The following is a 21,496-nucleotide window of genomic DNA, read 5'->3' on the forward strand; positions in this document are numbered from 1 at the left end:
AATTAGGTAGTGTGCTTTAGGGAACTAGAGGGGCACGTTCAACTCTTTTGAAGCTTTTGCCATCAATGTTAGCTATGCAGAAATTTATTGCACTGCGCTGAGTAAATCGAGAGCAATCGCCTTCCAAAGAACATCGATGAACCAGAAAGCTGCACCTATCTTTTGGCATTTTAATTTTGTCCCAGCATCACGCTTTGTAAGCCGACATATGTTTTCAGTTTGGTTTTGCAATTCACTTATGAATGTGCAGCAAGGTGAAAGTTACTGATCTTTTCGTGCATAAGACATATTAATAAGCACAGTTTGTGATTGGCCGCTGCTCTTGCAAGGTTTGTTTCCCGACAAAAGCTACATGATAATTTGGGCATACGCTAATCAAAGCTCCTCTTTGATATTTTACGAGCAGAACGCTTTGGTAATTAGGCCACCATTTTTTAGTTGTCAGTGCCAAGAATTTCTATTCCGGTGGCAGAGGAATGCAAATATGGCTGGTAGCAATGCGATGTTACGCTTTTCACGGTACATAACTTTACTACAGTGGAACCCTGATAATATGGCTTTCAAGGGGCTGTGAAAAAGTGTCGTACGACCAGGGTGTCGTATGACTGGGGTGTGGGTAAATGCTGACCTAGTAGACGGTCGCACACAACAGGTGGGCTAAAAGTTTAGTTAAAATATTATATGTAGAGCGTTCTCGCGTGATTTGCGAACCTTTAGCTCCAATACCTAGTAAAAAAAAAATGAAACACTCATGTTGTGCCTTCCTCCCCTCCATGGTGTCCGAGCTAGCCCGCCAGCAAGCCAAGCGCCGTGCGCTACACGACACCCGTGCTGTCCGGCACTTTTTATAGCCTGCCAGACCCGCGCCTTGCGCGAGCGAGATAAGGCCGACGTGGTTGAGCTAATAGGCCTTTCCGGAAAGTTGCGTGCGCCCCCAAACGGCGGCCGCAAAGCAGCCTGGGAACTGTTGAGCGCCGCAGCAGCCGCCGCCGCTGCCGCACGGGTAAGGTGGCTAGAAGCACGGGCCGCTCTTCATGTAGGTCTGCCGTGCCAAACTGTGCCGTGCGCGACAGCGCCTGTGGAGGCAGCATTTTTTGACGGTGCAGCTTCGGCGTTTAACATTGTGTGATGCATGCAGAACATCTGCTATCCTGGACAGCTGTTTTATTAACAGGCTTCTTTTTCAAACTTCAGCATTCTTGCCACAGCCCGCATTTCTTCAACAAACTGCTGCATTTTGGGGAGTTGCAGTGTGTATCCCATGGATTCATGCTACACTGTGTCTGTATTTTTTCAAGTACTGTTGCCTAAGAGGTGGCAAGTCTTATCGTGCAATCCTGAGCTCTTTTTCTGTTTTCGGCTGTGTGTAAATATGAAAATAGAAATGTTTATTTCAGTCGAAAAAAAGACGAGGCAGCTGGTATGGTATCATTGCAATAAAAGACACGTACACTTTTATTCCGTTAGCAAAACTAACCAATACCGACTAAAAGGTAAAACTTTTCAGAGGGCGCTAATACAAAACACGCATAGTTAACATTTTGTTTACTTATCGATTGAGGAGTGGTTTATATAGGAAGTTGTTCAGGTAGCAACAAATTTTCCATATCTGGTTTGGCTTGTCAGCCATCGCATTTGGTAAATCATACCACATGTATTCCCAAGTTCTTCACTTCTCGAATAACTCGCTCAACGTGTCTCCTCAGGTTGGCGATCTGCCGTGTGCGTGTTTGCTCCGCTACCGTCAGTTGACGCCGACCATTTTACATGGGGGGTATTTAACGCCAGGTTCACAGAGCTCATCTTCGATCAAGAATCCTGGGTCAGCTATGGCGAGCTGCCTCCTTTGTTTTCACACAGGAAGCACACCACACCTTAAAAGTGGGAAATATTTCCACAATGAGCGACCGAAAAGAAATAGTTGTAATGCTGAACTCACAACAGCAGAAACCCCGTTCCTCCAATGCCGCAGGAAAAGGGCTGCAGGCAGTCGCTGTCATTGGAGAAACCTCATCGTTGTCTGCTGGAGCGAAAGCATTGCTTTATCGCCTTGTTACGCCCTTTGTGCTAAAATTTATTACAAAACGGGCGTTGATTACTCTGAGCTGACAGGAGTATCTCGACAGTGCTGCATATCACTAGTTCGTCTTGGATGCCTGGAAGCGGTACGGGCGCTTAGTAGGGCGGCATTTCGTTCACTTCACGGCAGCTAGGAAACAAAAAAACATAAAAAGCATAATTTACGTTATAATGCTGGACTTAGCTGTCTTTGCCGAAGGACACCTCTCGGTGAAGGCCCGGTGTGGAAAAATGGTCGCATACGGTCCATGTAACATTTGCGCCTGCTCGCGTTGAAATGGGCTCCACACATATCCTGTGATGCTCGGACGGCTCCCACAAAGCAAATCGGTCATCACGACCCTTGCGATTTATCCGGCGAACACATTAATCCTATTTAATTTTCTTGTCCTTCGGAAACTTGTGCAATGAAACATGCCGGTCTCGTAGCGTATTGTTGTCCCAAACGAGCACACAGCACATTTGTCCGCCTCCTGCAGCTTCCTTGGCGCCATATCGTCAGTATAGCGTAAACTACAATCGCCAAGGCAGGTCGTAAACGAGTGTAGCTTTATACACCCGCCGCGGTGGCTCAGTGGCTAAGGCGTTGCGCTGCTGAGCACGAGGTCGCGGGTTCGATTCCCGGCCGCGGCGGCCGCTTTTCTGATGGAGGCGAAAAGCAAAAACGCCCGTGTGTACGAGATTTCGGCGCACGATAAAGATCCCCAGGTGGTCAAAATTAATCCGGAGCCCTCCACTACGGCGCGCCTCATCACCTGCGTTGCGTCGGCGCGTTAAAACCCTACAATCAATCAATCAATCATCGAGTGTAGCTTTATACACGCGGAAATGCATCACGAATAACGTGTGCACACGATATGGGCTTCTTCGTTTTCCCCCTCGGCTCCCCCACCCTGGGCTGCCGGAAGCAAGAGCTGGTTATTTGTATTTTTCTCGGGGAGCTCAAGTGTCACATTTGTTTTCTATTTCCTCGCGTTGAGGAATTTTTCTTTTTCCGCGTGCAGCCAAAAGCGCGAAGACGCTTTTCAACTGTCAGCAGCTGGTTCCTTTCTTCAAGCTAGCAGACGACGTGGCTAGCAGACGACAAAAGGTTCTCATGCGGTGCAGGCAGTTTTAGAAAGATGCGGAGTTTATTTCTTATTTTGGGTTCTAGGGTTTAAAGATGCTTTCTTTGATGTGGAACATAACTTTGAAAGCACAGCATTTCACTCTACTTAAACTTTGCCCTTTGACGGGCTCGCTCCGCGGACGCGGCGCGCGGCGCGACCACCCCATTGCCGCTCGCACCGCGCGCGCACGCAGTTCTCATGGCGCCTTGCACGGGCCCGCCAGGGGAAGGAGTGGCGCTGCAGTTTCTGGAAAGGTCTATTGAGAGGGAAAAAAGTGAGTGTGAAACTGCCAAGGCTAAGCGAAAGGAACGATAGTACACAGCAGAGATGGAAAAAAAAAACAAAAAAAAAACAAAAACAAAACAGCATTCCCGTACAGGGTGGAGACACCCTTTGAACCGTCCCGTGCCGTCACTATGGGGTCAAAGTGCTCAACATACAGCTATTTTCGTTCCCCGCTAGACCCAGCAATGCGAAATTGATAAGATAATTCAAACTTCGCGTGTAAGCTGTATTGCAGCAAAATTATAGCGCAGTCTTGCTACAGTGACTTGCTGCAGCGGGCAGCGATTGACCCAAAATGGCAGTGCCAATGTATACGTGTCTCCGCCCTTTCAGCGGACACGCGTGAATGGATGCACTCTAGCAAAGAAACGGGCACAGTGACAACGCGGCTTTGAAAGACACTGATAAGCAGAGAGCAGAGATATAGGTTGAGAGAGCGTCGTGAAAGGAAGAAACATGGATCGAGCAGGCGGGGAAAGCGGGTGTTTGGTCATCGCTGTGGGGTTGCGTCGTATGTGTTTTTGCATTCGTCAGCAGCTCAATGAAAGCTTCAAATTCACGGTCCACCTGCCACCTGAACTTCGACTTCTCGCGGTTGGCGCGTTGGCGTACTGCTGCCGCGTGGGGCAGTTGAAGGTTAACTTGCTCTCACGAGTGCTCGCCTGCTTGCTTGCGTCTGTTCAGGAAGCGGTCTTGCCGCATGCGGACCTTCGCACATCAAGCAGTGTTAACGGAGGTTCAAAATAGAGAGGGTGGGGACGAGGTGGTGAAGCGGGGTAAAATATGGGAAAAACGCCGGTTTATCCACACCAGGTTCTGTCGTATAAAACGGACCGCGTGCACCCAGGCGTCATATTATCGGGGTTTTTATTGTATTGTTTCTATGGGGAGTTTGTTGGGACCGCAGTGATCCGTCGTAAGTCCGGGGGACGTATCAGCGGGGTTCCACTGTATCTGGAGCAAAATATTGGTGGCAGTTCTTGCATGGAAGCAACATTAAGAAATGCACTGCTTGCCACACACATTCTGAGGCTGCTTTGAGCGGCTGCTGGCACCGGCATGCCCACTTATATTCCTTCTCCTTTGTCACATTTGGCTGCCGATAATGCCCCCCCCCCCCCCCCCCCTAGGCTTTGCTGGCTGACAGATGGCCGATTTTCTTGCATGCAGCACAAATGCCATTTCACACACATCTGTGTCAGTGTGAGACTGCGCACACCCCTTGCAGATGCTAGGTGATGGACAAAATTTTGTCATGTGGCCTAAAGGACTCCTATTTGCGCTGTCTGTGGCTGTGTGGTTTGATGGGACTTGGGGGGAAGCTAAGTACGCGTAATATGTTAATTTCGCACTGAAGTGCATGCGTCGTCTGCAGCCATCATTGCAATCTTTCCGCTAATTGTAAAAAGTAGAAATAAAATTGCTAACTGCTCAGCCGAACCCCCGAGTGCGCTTGCTGTTACGAAGGGCCAAACAGGATGAGATAAGAGCTGACCCTGTGGCACGAGCGAGCGAGAGGTGAGCTTCTGATAACCTGGCAGCTATCTGCAAGTGATTAGCTTGGTGGATGTGGCTTGCTGTACACAGTTTACTTTTTTTTTTGCAGCAATCCTCCTCCCCTGGTAAGCAGGTAAGCATGCTGCTTGCACGCTATCAAAAAAAGATACTGATTGATACCTTTGCTTTCTGGATAAACGCTACCTAGTTCAGTATTTTTTTACGTTGAAAAAGCCTGTGATACATGGTCAGTAGTGTAAGTAGTATTCTAAGTTTTTTTTTTTTTTTTTTTCGTTTTGCTAACATGTACATTCGTCTTTAACTTCTCTGAGTTGTGGGCAGGTTTTGTTATGTGGTGCATCACTTATCCCTAGTTCCCTCTTAGTTTTTCTTGTCAGTGACGCTTTATTGACTGGAGCGTAAGTTTCTTTTTTTTTTTTTTAGTTTGTCTAAGGTCTTGTTAGATGTAAAATGAAGGTAAACTTTTACTGCTTGGTGCAAAAAGTTCCACTTATGTCTGCCATCCCTGCAGAAGGAAGGCTGGCTGGAAAGGGCTTCGGTTGTCTCATCGCAATGTATCTCGGTGTGACCGTTGTGATGGGATACATAGCAGCATTTAAAGGGGTCCTGAAATACCTTCCGCTGATGCATAGATGTACATGTAACCAAATAAAACAATGTATTAGCAATCTCCTCCCGCAATAATTTTGTTAAAGTATTAGCTCAGAAATCGTAAATCAAAAACCGCGCATTATCGTCGCGCCACGTTTCCTCCTCCTTTCAACTTGCTCTCCGCTGTTGACGGCGGCGAGCCTTCCCTCCCATGATGCTGCGCTCCGCAGTGGTGACGTACTTCCGCTATTGCGCTGCACAGACTGCCGTCTGCTACGGGCAAGCTTTGTTGACACCATGAATCCCGCACTCCGCTCAGGGCTGGAAAAGTGAACGAAAAATCTGGCCGCATGTGTGCGACGGCCTGGCCTTGCCCCTTCGCGGTGTACGTTGCTGAAGTTCATATCGGCGGCGCGTTACTTTTTATCGGCGGCGAGCTCGCAGCCGCACGGGGAGGATTGTGCGCTCGTTCTCTTTGATGCACCGCGCACTGTTTATCCAAAAAGCGCCGTATCAGATGTGGCCCCGCTGGTGCCGGGTCTTATTTTGCGGCGGTGGTAATTTCTTCCGGCGGCATGTGAAAAAGACATTTTAAACCGATACAGAACCCGTGCACAAAACGCTTCAATCATGTGACCAGTTCCGGTTGGGGCGACGCGCGGTGGAGAGCGGCAACGTTGGCAAAACATGCTCCGCCGCGGCTCTGAGCTTTCTAACGCTGGAGCGAGCGCCATTTCCTTGACAATCTCAAGCATCGGTTGCCTTGGCAACAAGGCACAAACCGCTGTAGAAGTCAGTTACGGTTCCGTGATCCCGGTTGAGCTCGGGGCCCCACCTCGCGACATGTGGGCACTGCAGGCGTACCACTCACTCCCATTGGGAAGTGCGATGCGTTTGGCATTACAGGAGGCGATGGTGTGTGTGTTGTGGACGCCTTTGTTTCGCGATGAAATGCGACGCTGTGCTTCTGCGGGTGGATAATGCTTCCCATGGCTTGGATTATCCTTCTTGAGCGACGTATTACTCAACCTCGCATGTGGTATGTGCAGTGTGCGTGGCTAAAAGCCATCTCGGCTTGTGCGCCAGAGTTAAGTGACTTGCTGTTCGTCCCCGCAAACCGCACGCGAGGTCAGTGCCGAATTTATTACGGGCAGGCGGAGGCAACCCATCGTCTGTCAATCGCTGTTCAGACTTGTAACGCATGTTGTGCCGTTGTGTTCATTCGAAACGCATCTCTGGATTGTTTTGAAGTTGAATAAAATGTGTGCGTCGAACCCGGGCATTCGGCTCAGGGCGTTCTCTGCGATTGCACGAATGAAGTGCCACGGGTCTTCAACGCTTTCTTTATGGAACGTACTCAGGTAAGAGAATATCCATGTCGTGTTATGGCCGTGTTGCATTCAATGCGAACGGTTAAGCGTTTGTTTACACTTGTTTCGTTTGTCGTAAAATGTCCAAGCACTCCGGCACTACGCTGGCAGATCAGCCGGCAAGCCAACGCTGAGCAGACAACTCATCTCTTTGGCGGAAGTGCGTGAAAAAGTCGCCCAATAGCAGGATGTCTAGCTCATGACGAACATCTGGGAATCGATGTTGTAGACATGTGAAGATGGCGGCGTCCCAAAACACGAAGGGAAGGGTGAAAAAAAAACCGACAAACTTTGCAACAAAAGTGTGAGCTTTCCGCTGCGCGTAAAAGAGTAATACTTGGCACAGATGACGTTGACGACCCAATCTAACGATTGCGCTAGTTGATTTAGTGTGCTCAAAACGCCTTTCAGGGCCCCTTTAAAATGCAAATGTTTGTGAGTTGGCATGTTGGAGCGCTTGAAGCAGGGGTGGAACAGCTGCGCCATTTGCACCATTCAGCGCCAAACGTGTTTACCTACGCCATCCTGCGCTGAAGCACCCCTATTGCGCCAAACTCGTTTATCAGCGCCGTCCTGCGCCGCATTGCCCGAATCTAGCCGCAAGATACGACTGCCATGAAGCCTCATGCTTGAAAGCTTTGCAAAAACATTGTGTTTTCAGTATGCGGTTATAGTTTCAGTTTCATCAAGGCTATGAGCGGCTATGGAAGTCGAATTTTTCTTATTTGTAAGGCCGCAGGCACTATGCGCCTTCTCCGCTTTGACTTTGGATTTATTTGTGTTGCAGTTGCACGGTTTTGTTTGCTGGAGTCGGCCGCTGTGCCACAATCAATAGAAAATGACCAAAACTCAGTGAAATGTTTTTGTGGCACTTCGCAAACATATAGAAAACAAGAATATTAGTATCGAAGGTTGTAAGGTTGTAGTTCATTCGAGATAAACTTCATTTAAGTCGACAATTTTTTCACCACAGCTATGTATTGAACAAACGGGGACTTGGATGCTTTGCCCTCGCTTGTTAATTCGTTTCGCCTTTGTGGGGAGGTAATTACTCATTCTCACATGGGAATTTCGGGGTTAGCTTTGCTTATGTACAGGATGGTCAAGCATTAAACATGCCTTGTAACACGCCCTCATACGTAGTCTACGGCGTACATTCGTGAACTCTCGCAACCCTGTGGTGTGCGAAGACAAAGCTTGTTCTGCTTCGCATGCACTGAAACTGCTGTTGAATTAAAAAACGCAAGCAAACGCCTTGTTCACGGAATGCTGCCGTGAGTTCACTTAATACTGCCGTCAGTCTACCAGACACGGAGCGAGGCTTGTTCGCGTGAGGTTGACCCTGTGAACGATGATAACGGGTGCACTCGCTGGGGCCGAAGGTAGATAATTCCGCATATTGTAAATTTCCAAATATAGTACAAGAACTGCGTTCCTGTTTCAGAGTAGGTTCTGGTGCACGGTAAAAAACCTAATATACAATATACATAGATTAAACTTAATTGGCAGGGGGCTCCGGCAGAGCAGCCTGTTCCAGTCCCCTGCCAAATGACCAAGGCCTTTCTGGCTGCTCCAAGCCTGCCACAAAAGGCAATTTTGCCTGCTCCCAGGACTGCTCCCAAACCCGTATGTGCCCTAGCTGCGCCCCTGTTGAAGAAGTGTTTCTCCCCCCTCCCCTCCGCCTCCCCCCACTGTGTGCGTGCAGTCGCAGAACCAGCAGCTGATTGTGCACAACCGGGAACTGCTGCAGCACATCCACCTGCTGGTGAAGCACATCCAGGAGCTGGAGAAGAAAGTCAACCGCCTCGAGGGCAAGGGCGACCACCTGCTGCAGCAGCCCGACCTCTCCCCGTCCCCGCTCCAGGTGACACCACTCTTCCCACCTTCCTCCCAGCCACTGTTTGAAAGAATGAAAGCATTGCAAGCATATCGCTGCAAACGTGTATTCTGCCCTGTCAGAAAGGCATGAAAGAAGGCGGAAAACATCTTGACCAAAAACTACTGCCAACCTTTACAGGCGAAGTTCATAAATACTTGGAATTCACTTTCTTTAATTTAGACAGGGCTTCTCATTACTGATCGTGCCGCACTCTCTGCACCCCCCCCCCCATTGCCTCCATTCCTTCATTCCCTTATCAGTTTGCGCCATGGGGAGGGAGCAGAAGCTTTAGCTCAAGGCCCACTTGAGGGCCCCATTGAAAGTACATTGCGAGGCTACAGTAAGCACTCTTGGTACTGAAGGTGAAGCAGTGCAGCGGATGGCAAGACAGCCGGAGAAGATGTGCACAAGCGCTGCCCTTGTTTTGTCTCATGGGTGTGGCTCGGTCCTTGAGTCCTGCTTGCTTTGCCAGTACCCATGAGGCTTTCAACCGCGTTAAAGCCTCTGAGGCATTTGAAATTCACAAGAGTGGAGGAGTAGCCTGCACACACCACCTTTACTCCTAATATAAAAAAAGCTTGTGTGTCTGACTAGGTAATCCAGCAAGCTGTTTTCTCTTTTTTGTTCTCTCGTCCTTATGCCTCAATTTTTATGCTGTGTTTGACGGGCATTTCTGGTTCCACGTCACTGGCATCAGCTCCGCAGGCAAAGAAGTTTGACACAATCTTGCGCCGTGGAATCTTTCTAGACTTGTTCACAAACATTCCAATGATGTAAAGAGATCATAAGGTGGTGCTGATGCGGCCGGGATGTGCATTACTATTTTTATAATTTGCTTACACTTTTTCTAGAATGCAGAAAGTCGGCGCCTGCTGTTATTGCCATGGGTCCAAATACCGTATTTACTCGCGTAATGAACCCACTTTTTTTCCAGAAAATTCGGCATGAATTTGGGGAGAGGGTTCATTATGCGGGAAAGAAATTGCAACAAATTTTGGCAGGTGCCTCATAGGCGTTGTGAAATCCCCACCTCCTACCCCGAGACTATGTTAATTTCCTGCGAAGCCACATGCGCGCATTTCACCTTCAATTTCCACGTATGTGAATCCTATGCCTCTATGAACTCTATGTGAACTCTAAGACGGGCGTCGTCATATACGTGCCGTACTTGTGAAGCTCGGCAAAATGTCAGGCGTCGTGAAATTGCCGTACTCTCTCGCTGGCGCGCGGCCTGAACTCTCTCACCATTTCCTGCCCTTGCATACTATTTTCTCCCCCCTGCACTTTGTAAATTCTCATCTGTTTAACTACACCTCCTGCGTCCTCATCTCTTGCTTACCTTTCTTCCCGCACAACTCCGCCAGCACCTGGTCGACACGTACGCTGTCGGGGCGCGTTGGCAAGCGAGTATGGCAATTTCACGACGCTTGACGTTGTTGCCGAGCTTCACGAGTACGGCATGCATATCACGACGCATATCGTGACCTAAAAACCGCGAGGCAGACAGCCGCGACGGCGGCAGCCGGTCTTGCGGGCGCATAGTTGCGAAATGCACTGCACGGAATTAAGTCTCGGGTAGGGGAGGGGAGTGGGGAAGGGGGGAGGGAGAGATTTCACAACGCTTACGAGGCGCCAGCCCACAGCTGAACAACAAAACCACGGAGCGTCATGGCGAAGTTGCAGAACAGCAAGAGCAGGGGAGTGCGGAGTACGTTTAGTGCTTTGTTCACACGCCGCCAAAACCAGCCGGAATGGCAAAGCAAGGAAGGAGTGCGGAGTACGTTTTGCGCTTTGTTTGCACGCCACAACATTTTATGGCGCAAGGTTTGTTTTGTGTTCAGCAAGTGGCGCACAGCAAGCGCACAATTTTTAAATTGTGAGCCACAGCATTCCCGCTCACGTCTCCGGCTACTGTCGACATTTCTTTTTGTTGGATTGCATTTTTAGCATTTCTGTGTGTACTGTGGCGTGATATCAAGTTACTGCGATCGTCTACAGCATCAGAAACCATGCTGAGATAAAAACATATCCCCGCTGCATTTTTTCAGAGTGAAAAAAAAAAAAGTAAATTCTCAAGAAGAAAAGTAAGGAGGGGAAGGGGGGGGGGGGGGGGAAGGAGGGTTCATTACGCGAGTGGGTTCATTGTGCAAGTAAATACGGTACTCATCGGTTACTTACGCCAGCGGGCAAGCGTCCGTTTGCCTTGTTTCTGTTCTATGTACCGTATTTACACGATTGTAGGTCGACCTTTTTTTTTTTTTTTTTTTTTTTCCAAATTTGACTGCCCAGTGTTAGGGGGTCGACTTAGAAACGAAATCAAACCGTGCACCGCTAGTAACGGCAAGGGAAACGAGAAATCAGGTGTGCTACAAGGTTGGGAGAGCCTTGCACCCTCGTTTCCATGGTTACAGTCGAAGCGTAGCATATTAATTTACTGTTGCATACATTCTGGCGTCTCGCGGGTTCGATTCCCGGCCGCGGCGGCCGCTTTTCTGATGGAGGCGAAAAGCAAAAACGCCCGTGTGTACGAGATTTCGGCGCACGTTAAAGATCCCCAGGTGGTCAAAATAATCTGGAGCCCTCCACTACGGCGCGCCTCATCGCCTCCGTTGCGTCGGCGCGTTAAACCTTACAATCAATCAATTACATTCTGGCGTCAGCAAAGGTGATTCTGACTTTGAAAGTTGGCGTTTGCAATCTGTGCCCTTTGTGCGACTAACCTCCCACCATCACGTTCGGAAGTGTACTGAACAACGTGATATGATTGTGCTACATCACCGCGATGCATTGATTCAAGGGATACGGTAATACTCATTTTGTTTATTAGAGACGAACAAAACGCTTTTTGAATGTGAGTAGCGTACTCGCGAATCAAAGGAAATCGCGAGCGGCCGCTAGTGTCAGCCGCCATGTTTGTTTTGATATCACGCGGCAGGGCCGCTGCCGGTAGCTTCGATTGTTGTGATCTCACAGCGAATGTGTTCTCATTATTGGAAGTAAAGTTTTCTGCTCAGCCCACAGCACATGGTTATTCCGTGTGCTTACACAGAAGCTTCTCTTTTTTAACATCTACTCCGCACACCACGAGCGTATGGCTCTTGGGGGAGCATCGATCATTGATGGAAGAGCCGCCGTAGAGGGGGTATTGGTAGTCTCAGGGAAGAGGGAAGAGCTTCTCTCTCGGCACTCGTTTACAGCAGCATTCAAACAGGCTGCTTTCTGCACTCAGTTTTTTTTTTTTTTTTTTTTTTTTTTTTTTTTTTTTTTTGAGAGATGCAATTTTGGGGGGGGTCGACCTACATTCTAGTCGACTTGCAATCGTGTAAATATGGTAGGTGACTTTTAATTTGTATAAAAAATTTTCCATTTTCTCATTTGTCTTTGCTATTGGCTGGCGGTTTTAATGAGTACAGCTTCTGAGCAAGGTTCAGTCATAAGGCACATTACTTGTGCGGAATTTTATTTTGGCATTCTTGGTTCATTTTGCTCATATGGCTTTATCCAGTGAACTGTTTTTAGAAGTACATATATATTAGTAGTGTATATAGACTGCTTATAACGTATGTCTTGGGAGCCACGACAATCTGCTGTTATAAGTAGACGGGAACTTTAGGCAAAATGCCTATTTTCTTCATGAGTTTGTATCAAGCCATATAAGCACGAACGAAGGGAGTGGAAACATTTTAAGCAATCATTTATTGTGCCGATATGTGCCTGTTTATAGGTTCATGCCTATATGGGCTATTTAGCACCTAAATATGCCTTTTTTGGGGGGAATATATGCGTTTTTTGGGTTTTTACAGTCCATGTTCCATTCGTACTGTTTCTGCTCCGGCCCCGCAGGGGGCACCTTGTGTACTCAAGGTGTTTTGGGGAGTAGCGCCACCACGGTCCCGAGCTCCACAGGGGTGCCTACTGCCGTAGGCACTTGGTGTCTTGCAACACCATGGACCAAAGCACATGTGGGTTGGACCCACCCACGCCCCGGCTGTGCGTGGCTGAGCAGTGTCCGGGGAAAAGGGAATCCTGGTGGCTGAGCCAAAGCCGGGGTTGTTTTGGACCTTCACGGCCCCCCGGTAGAGGCAACACGCCACTTTGGCCCCTGCTTCTCGCAGACGGTGCCCCCGGTCTGACCCGCCCGGGGGGAACCAGCCAGTCGCCTTTTCCTGCCTCCCTCTTAGCTCTTTCACCTTCCTGTCCACTTTGCTACCCCTGTCCTGTCATCTCTTCTTTTCCTCATCTCCACACATTTCCAGGCGGCGAGGGTTAACCCTGGGTAAGGAATCAACCTTGAGGACTTAAACAGGGTTATAGCAGCTATGTATGACCCGCCGCGGTGGCTCAGTGGCTAAGGCGTTGCGCTGCTGAGCACGAGGTCGCGGGTTCGATTCCCGGCCGCGGCGGCCGCTTTTCTGATGGCGGCGAAAAGCAAAAACGCCCGTGTGCACGAGATTTCGGCGCACGTTAAAGATCTCCAGGTGGTCAAAATTAATCCGGAGCCCTCCACTACGGTGCGCCTCATCGCCTGCGTTGCGTCGGCGCGTTAAACCTACAATCAATCAATCAATCAGCAGCTATGTATGGCTAACGCGCATCTGGTGCGTTCCCAGGTTGGGCTCGGTGGTGGGCGGCCAGCATAGCTGCTGAATTGATTTCACTTGTTATGGCAACAAGATTTTCTGCATCCCATGATCGTCCCCCCAAACGGGGGCGCAACGAAGCAGTCCAGCAGTTTTTCACTCCTAAAAAGTAAGAAAATTTCCTAAAGTTCCACGTCATGCGCTGTGAAAAAGAAGGCATGTCAATGAGATGTCTGTCACCATTCTTGGTAGCCAAAGTTCTAACAAATGAACTAGGTAGGCGGCGGCTATGTAAGTAAGCAAGTTGGGAAGCGGTGACCTTCTCTTAGAAGTACAAGACGCAGCTCAGTGTGCCAAGTTGACGAAAATAACCACTGTTGGTGACAATCCTGTGAGCATCAGTCCCCACCGATCCATGAACACTACCAGAGGTGTTATCTCTGATGAAGACTTTCTGAACTTGTCTGAGCAAGAACTCCTGGAAGGGTTCGAGGGACAGAATGTTGTGAATGTTCAACGAATCAAAATACGTAGAGATGGGAAGGAAATTTCGACCAAGCATGTAATCCTCACATTCTCGACCAGTGTACTGCCCGAGTCTGTCGAGGCAGGCTACGTTAAAATCCCTGTCCGCTTGTATATTCCAAACCCCCGACGCTGCAATAAATGCCAAAGATTTGGCCATTGTTCATTGAGCTGCCGAGGCAAGGCAGCATGTCCAAAGTGTAGCCTCCCCAACCACTCGTCTGACACCTGTGAAGCTCCACTCCACTGTGTAAACTGCAAGGAAGAGCACGCCGCGTACTCGCGCTTGTGCCTGCAATGGAAGAAAGAAAAAGAAATAATTGCACTGAAGTATAAGGAAAACATTACCTTCAGGGCAGCACGACAGAGACTGTTCCTGACACACACTAGCTTTGCCGATGTAGCGCGACGGGGGGCGGCGCTACAGTCGGTTCGAGTTCCCCTTGGAACCCTCCCAGCGAGGCCCCAAGGGACACCCCAAGCCCCCTCAGTGCCGGTGGCTAAGGCCACTGCACATGCCACAAAAGAAGCGTCAAGGGCTGCCCCAGCACCCCTTGATGCCAACGCTAGGCCCCTTGCTGGCACTGCAGTGCCGGTCCCTGCTGAGAGGCAGGCTGCCGCAACCAGCCAGCCTAGCCCTGCTGTCGAGGCTTCGCAAGAAGCCATGGACACAACGCCAAGCTCTCCGTTGCACAGTACGCCGATAGGGCGTAGCACGTCGCTTGACTGTTCAAAGCAAAAGCCACCTAGGGTCACGGCTCCTGGGAAGGTGTCTTGAGCCTGGGAGGGTGACAGCATGGCACTTCCTTAATCCTTGTTCAGCATAAGCTGATGGTAGCTGATAATGTAGTCCAATGGAACTGCAGAGGCCTTCTGAAAAACTCGGACGATATCTGTGAATTGCTGTCACAACACCAAATTAAGTATTATGTGTCTCCAGGAGACACACTTGAGGACGAACCAAACAAACTTCTTAAAGAACTACTCTGTATTTAGAAAAGACAGGAATGGCTGCGTGCACCCTTCTGGAGGAGTTGCGATTATCATGCAAAAATCAGTGCCATGCCATTTCTTTCCGCTACAGACCAGTTTAGAGGCTGTAGCCTTATGAGCCATTATCTTTAATAAACTGGTAACAGTATGCTCACTGTACATACCTCCAGACCACGGGCTCTCCAGTATGGAGTTTGAAACATTAGTTGATCAGCTGCCAGAGCCGTATCTGCTAGTTGGGGATTGTAATGCTCACCACCCACTCTGGGGTTCTGCATGCACGGATGTTAGAGGACGCCTCTTTGAAAAGTTTCTGCTATCATCTGGAGCGTGCATACTTAACAAGAAAGACCCAACATATTATAACACAACACATGCCACGTACTCCTGCATAGATCTTGCCATAGCCTCTCCAGTTCTGTTTCCAGCACTCCAGTGGAAGGTCATTAATAACCTGTACGGAAGTGACCACTTTCCAGTAAGCCTCAAGCTTTTAGACAATAAACAAGACAACACTCCATGCCCACAAAAGTTCAAGGAGGAGGTCGCAGACTGGAAAAAATTCAAAGAGCTCTCTGAGTGTCACTATAGACTTATAGACAACCTCGGTATTGACGAAGCTGCTGAGACTCTGACCACCCATATAATTGAAGATGCGCTGAAGTCCATCCCCCAGACTTCTTCTAGTAGGGTTACTAAGCCAAAACCTTGGTGGAATGATGATTGCAGGCAGGCCCGTAAGGAACAGAATAAGGCATGGGGTGTCTTGCGTAGGTGCCCAACGACTGAAAACTTGGTACTTTTCAAGCGGGCAAAGGCCAATGGCAGAAGGATACGGCGTATTGCGAAAAGAGAAAGCTGGAATCGTTTTGTGTCATCAATCACATCATATACTGACACGCGGAAAGTATGGAGGAGAATCAAAGCATTCCGAGGAAGTAACACTCTTACACACCCTTTGGTAAGCACAAGTGGAGACACTTTACAAGACCAAGCGAATGCCCTAGGCAAGCATTTTGAGTATGTATCAAGCTCAGCTCACTATTCAAATAACTTCCTGAGACACAAGAATGCAGTGGAACGGAAGATCGTACGTGACAAACGGCAGTCTGAGGTATGGTATAATTGCCCCTTCACTATGCAGGAGCTTAAAGTTGCGCTCACTTGTGGTAAATCATCACCAGGTCGAGACCGAATAACATATACCATGATTAAGCACCTGCACCACGACACGCTAGAAGCGCTCTTACTGTTTAACAAGATCTGGCGTGCAGGGCAGTTTCCAAAAGTGTGGAAAGAAGCTATTGTGGTACCGATTCTGAAGGAGGGGAAAGATCCATCACTTGCAACTAGTTTTAGACCGGTCGCTTTGACCAGTTGCTTATGCAAGGTCTTCGAAAAAATGATTAACCGTCGCCTTATCTACTTTCTTGAGTACCATGTTATTATAGACAATCGCCAGGCGGGTTTTCGCGCTGGTAGATCTACAGCAGACCACCTAGTGGCTATTGAATCCTACATCAGGGATGCATTTGTTCATAAGCAGCATTGTTTATCAGTTTTCTTTGACCTCCAGAAAGCTTACGACACAGCCTGGCGTTAAGGTATTCTTTGTGATCTGCGCCGCCTTGGAGTTTGTGGAAACATGCTGAACAGTTTGAAAGATTACCTTTCGGAGCGCACCTTTCAGGTTAGGGTTGGAAACGTCCTCTCGAAGATGTTCGTCCAAGAAAATGGAGTGCCGCAGGGTGGTGTGCTTAGCTGCACCCTTTCTATTGTTAAAATGAATTCCTTAGGAACTGCACTGCCTCGCTCCATATCCTACTCACTATATGTTGATGATGTGCACATTGCCTTTAAATCATGTAATATGTCCATTTGTGAGAGGCAAATCCAACTAGCTGCAAACAAACTTACAAAATGGGCAGATGAGAATGGCTTCTGTTTTAACCCAGAAAAAAGCACGTGTGTGGTATTCTATAGGCAGCGTGGTATCCGCCCAGATCCCGTTATTACACTCAATGAAACACCCATAGCGGTAAAAAAGGAGCACAAGTTCCTTAAGGTTGTGCTTGATAACAAACTTTCATTCATTGCACACCTCAAACGCCTTAGAGCTAAATGTTTGGATACAGTCAGGATCCTGAAAGTCCTCTCACACCAGTCTTGGGGTACTGAGACAAAGTGCCTATTGACCTTATTCAATAGCCTTGTGAGGTCCCGCATCGACTATGGGTGTCTTGTTTATCAATCTGCCACGAGAACAGCACTAAAGATGCTAGACCCTGTTTACCATCTTGGCCTTCGTCTGGCTACAGGCGCTTTCCGAACAAGCCCTGTTTTAAGCCTGTATGTGGAAGCCAATCAGTGGTCTCTTGAAACACAGTGGAAGTACACTGGGTTGAATTATGCTCTAAAAGTGACATCCTTGACCGGACACCCTAACAGCACTCTAGGTAACCAGGCAATCAAGCTTTTTGAAAAGCGACCTGCCATGGCTGAGCCATTTCTTCTGTCGGTGAGGGCACTGGCCACAGGCCTGGGAATATCCTTCACTGACGCTCAGAAAACCAGCCTTGCTGACCTTGTCCCTCCATGGGATCTGTGCCCTATCTCTTGTGATCTCTCTTTTATGAAGATTGACAAAAGAACCGCTCCAAAGGAATTAATTATGCAGTATTTTTTGCTTTCGCAGAACAAGTACAGAGCATATGAGTTCTACACAGATGCTTCCAAGTCAGCTGGTGCAGTATCATGTGCTGCACATGGTCCAAACTTTTCCACGTCAAAGACTATGCCTAAAGCCACATCTATATTCACTGCTGAAACACACGGCCTTGTATTGGCTGTAGAATATATTATTCAGAACAGTGTCCAAAAGTCAGTGATATTCATTGATTCTCAAAGTGCTGTGCAGGCTTTAGCGTCAGGAAAGTTACAAAAAAATCCAGTCTTTAATCAATTGCTAAAGCTACTGTGCTCAGCCCAGAAACAAAAACTTGAAGTCACAGTCTGTTGGGTCCCAGGTCACTGCGGCATAGCCGGAAATGAGCAAGCAGACAGGAATGCTCTAACTGCAGCTCTTCTGAGTGACCTAGATATTCAAAGCGTCCCGTACGAGGATCTTATAGAGTACGGACGTAAGAGGCTGCGCGACCAATGGCAGGAAGATTGGAATAGGCAAACAGCAAACAAATTGCACATGGTAAAACCCAAGTTAGGTAGATCGATCCCTGAGAAACGGGACAGGATCACAGAGGTTACTCTCTGTAGACTGCGCATAGGCCATACTCATGCTACACATGCGTACCTATTGAAAGGAACAGAACAGCCACGCTGCTTGAGGTGTGGAGGGTCGCTATCAGTCATTCACGTACTGGTAGAATGCAAACTACTTGAACCGCAAAGAAAGCTTCATTTTCCAGAATTGTACACACGCATGATCCCTCAACACCCATTGGTGTTTTTATCAGACGAGCCATTTTTCTCTGTTAACCGTGTTTTTAAGTACCTCCCAGACGTAGATTTTTTAAGGTATGTGTCATATCACCCGTGAGCCGAGCCACCATCGCACGCTAGAACCCGGTAGGGCCTCTCACTGCTACCGCAAAGACGGTGGCAAGGGGTGCACGTAGAAAATTCCTGACATAGTGACAATTGTTTTTACTTGGCCCTGTACACCAATTCTTTTTTTAACAGAAATTTGAGATACCTTTTATTATATATTCTGTACTTTATATTCCCACTTGAATAATCCTCACCATAGTACTGGCGCTCTTTGGCCTTGATGCCCTTGCGCCAAGAAAACCTAACATCATCATCAGCATCGTGCGCTTCCCAATGGGAGTGACTGGTACGCCTGCAGTGCCTAAATTTCGCAAGGTGGGGCCCCGAGCTGAACCAGGATCACGCAACCGTAACTAATTTCGAGAGTGGCTTGTGCTTGGTTGCCAAGGCAACCTATGTTTGAGATCACCGAAGGAGGGGGCAAGGGGGCCAGCGTCAGAAAACTCAGGCTCGCGGTGGAGCACGTTTTGCCAACGTTGCCGCTTTCCACCACGCGTCATGCCGGGATGAACCGGACACGTGACTAAAGCGCTGGGAAGGCTACAAATCGGGGGAGAGTGGCCGGAGTAGAAGGAGAGGGCTTGGTTGGCCGGTCCGGGCTGATGCGTTTGGCATTGTAAAAATACAGGAGGCGATGCTTCTTCGCAGTTGGCACCTTCTTCAGCCCGCATTGGATGTCTCTAACAATGCTCTCCTTACTGTAGGAAGGGCAGGTGGCATAGCAGCAGAATGCAGGCTAGAGAGTGCTGTGTGGCTGGAGAAAAGTGGTCAGACTGCGTTCTTTCTGTGTTTGCTAGCTGTCCACACATCGCTGCATGAGAGACACTGTGTTTCCAAGCCTTGCTGCTCACTTGCAGATTGTTCACCCGCCACGACGCCTCTACCCTCTACCTTCTTCACATGTACCACAGAGAAAGGGGTTGGAGGAAATGTCTATACCCTTTTGTATTCTGCTGTCCAAGTCCACAGCCTCTTGCACTGCCATTTCCGGTCCTGCTTCGCCTTGCCAGCCGTGTGGTGCACGTGTTGTGCGACCATTTTTGCTCTTTTTTCTCTCTCTTGCCCCTTTCGTAGCGCTAATGCTTCTGCGGCCTTCAAACAGCGCTCTAGCTGCTCCGGCGACATGCGAGCCCTTTGAAAAAACTCGCTATAAGCGGTACTCAGCTTTGCACGGCCGCATTGTAAGCAGTATGCCCATGCATTACATTCTATCGGACGTAAACCAGTGGTCACTGAAAGCCGCGTTATACCCAGGCCCGCACTATATAAAACTTTTATGACCTGAGAGGCCCAGAGTGGTTGAGGATAGGTTGTCCTCGTGTGGTGCAGATTGGGCCCCCGCCGCGCTTCTTGGACCTGCTGTCGGGTGCCCCGGCCGTGGTCAAGACGCCGTCCCCCGTGCCCCCATGCGGGGAGCCCTTTGAGCTGGGCAGCCTGGCCTGGCTGTCGGGGGGGCCCCCTGCTGCAACCAGCAGCCCCCCGCCCCCCACGCCCCCGCACCAGGCCAATTCCTCGTCCCCCTCGGCCACCACCAGCAACCTCCAGCTGCGGGTGAGCGTCGTGCACGACTCCGTCTGGGGGCCCCTTTACGGGAGGCATGCCGGCCTGTGCCTGCTCGAGCAGCCTCCAGCGGTTGGTGGCACGTGTCGGGGTGCGGCTGCTAGATTCATTCTGCACACGCACATCGTGGGAGAAAAATTTTAAAACATTAAAAGCTACTGTATCAAAAATATTTCTCTTTCTCAGAACCAACAGAATCCATATCAAAGTTGATTTAAAAGCTTCATCTGTTGAATTAGTTATTTATGTTACCCTCATGGCCAAAGCAAAGGCATTATGAAGGGAAGTGGTTACAAAATTAAAGCATGTGTACAACAGTTGGTTATCAGCAATCATCAAAATGTCTGTGGGAAGGTGGTTCCATTCCGAGAACGATTGATGAAGTGACTTCGTGTGACTTGGATAAAAACCCGATGTGTGACAGTAATTTATGTGACTGGAAAGATACTGAAGCTTAGGTATCAGTTCGTTGTGGAGTGTTTCATAGTGATAAAGTTTATGAAACAAAGACGAGCAAAAAATCTTGGGGTAGAATGATAGAGATAGAAGCCAGATGTTCGATGTTATGGGGTTGTGCTTGTGCCTTTGTTGTGACTAAAAAAAAGTATGAATCGAACGGTTATTCTGGACTAGTTTCTGTGCATTAAATAAATTTTTATGGTGAGGAGCCCAAACAGGTTTAGTAGGCTTGTGCGAATATTCGGGCGCTTCGAATATTCGATCGAATTTCGCTTCAACTCGAATTTAAAATTTACGATATTTCGAAGTATTCGGGGTGAACGAATAACAACAATTTGTTCAAGTTTTTTGTTTCGTTGGGCAAGCTGCAGTGCCATTGACATCAGTCCTACATCTTGACTACATGTGGAGCCAAGACAAGCTAAGCCACATTCAAAGCATTGTCGCGTTGTCGCAGCCTTCTTACGCGCGCATGTTTGGCAGGGCAGTCGAGGCTCCTGTTTCATTGTTAGAAACAATGAAATTCTTCCCATTGCAACAATGAGAAAAATTTCGGCTCTCACGAACGGGCCTGCGCGGCCCAGCGGATGATACGAATGAGCCGGCAAGGCGCCCGACTGGCGAGAGCGAGAGACGGCGAAGTACGGGTTCTTTCTCCAGGAACGGCCGGGATGTGGTTTTCTGCTCGCGAAAACGCGCCGCGGACTCCACAGGAACGCTGACGCCGCCGCGAAACCATACACTCTTTCGTTACTGCGCCTATTCAAAATCGTTCAATTTGAACGATACTTTCAGGGCGCCTTTTCATAGCGTTCCACGCGTTGCTCGAACAAGTAAAGCTGTTTGGAGTTAGATCAGAAAATGGCCTTTCAATATCAGTTTTGTTTTCATTTTTGCAACAAAAACGTGATTTTTGACACCCGTTTGAATCACCGAAGTGTGGAAAAGGGGCATGGTCATCGCGCGTCACTGCTACCAACG

The 21,496-nt window shown here is 48.8% G+C and overlaps 1 protein-coding gene across 3 annotated transcripts in view; it reads left to right on the forward strand.

Annotated features, from left to right (window-relative positions):
• LOC144142882 (carboxyl-terminal PDZ ligand of neuronal nitric oxide synthase protein-like) overlaps positions 1-21,496 on the forward strand; it is a 117,274-nt gene that overhangs the window by 68,253 nt on the left and 27,525 nt on the right. The window contains exons 9-11 of one of the 3 annotated variants that reach the window (XM_077674710.1): positions 5,080-5,103; positions 8,658-8,816; positions 19,826-20,047. In XM_077674710.1, coding sequence (XP_077530836.1) covers positions 5,080-5,103; positions 8,658-8,816; positions 19,826-20,047 — 405 coding nt within the window. The remainder of the gene's footprint in view (positions 1-5,079; positions 5,104-8,657; positions 8,817-19,825; positions 20,048-21,496) is intronic. The other 2 variants (XM_077674725.1, XM_077674717.1) reach the window with 2 other exon arrangements.

This window comes from Haemaphysalis longicornis, unplaced genomic scaffold (assembly GCF_048455015.1).
Source record: "Haemaphysalis longicornis isolate Haplotype H1 unplaced genomic scaffold, Haemaphysalis longicornis Haplotype H1 scaffold_1, whole genome shotgun sequence".
NCBI lineage: Eukaryota > Metazoa > Arthropoda > Arachnida > Ixodida > Ixodidae > Haemaphysalis > Haemaphysalis longicornis.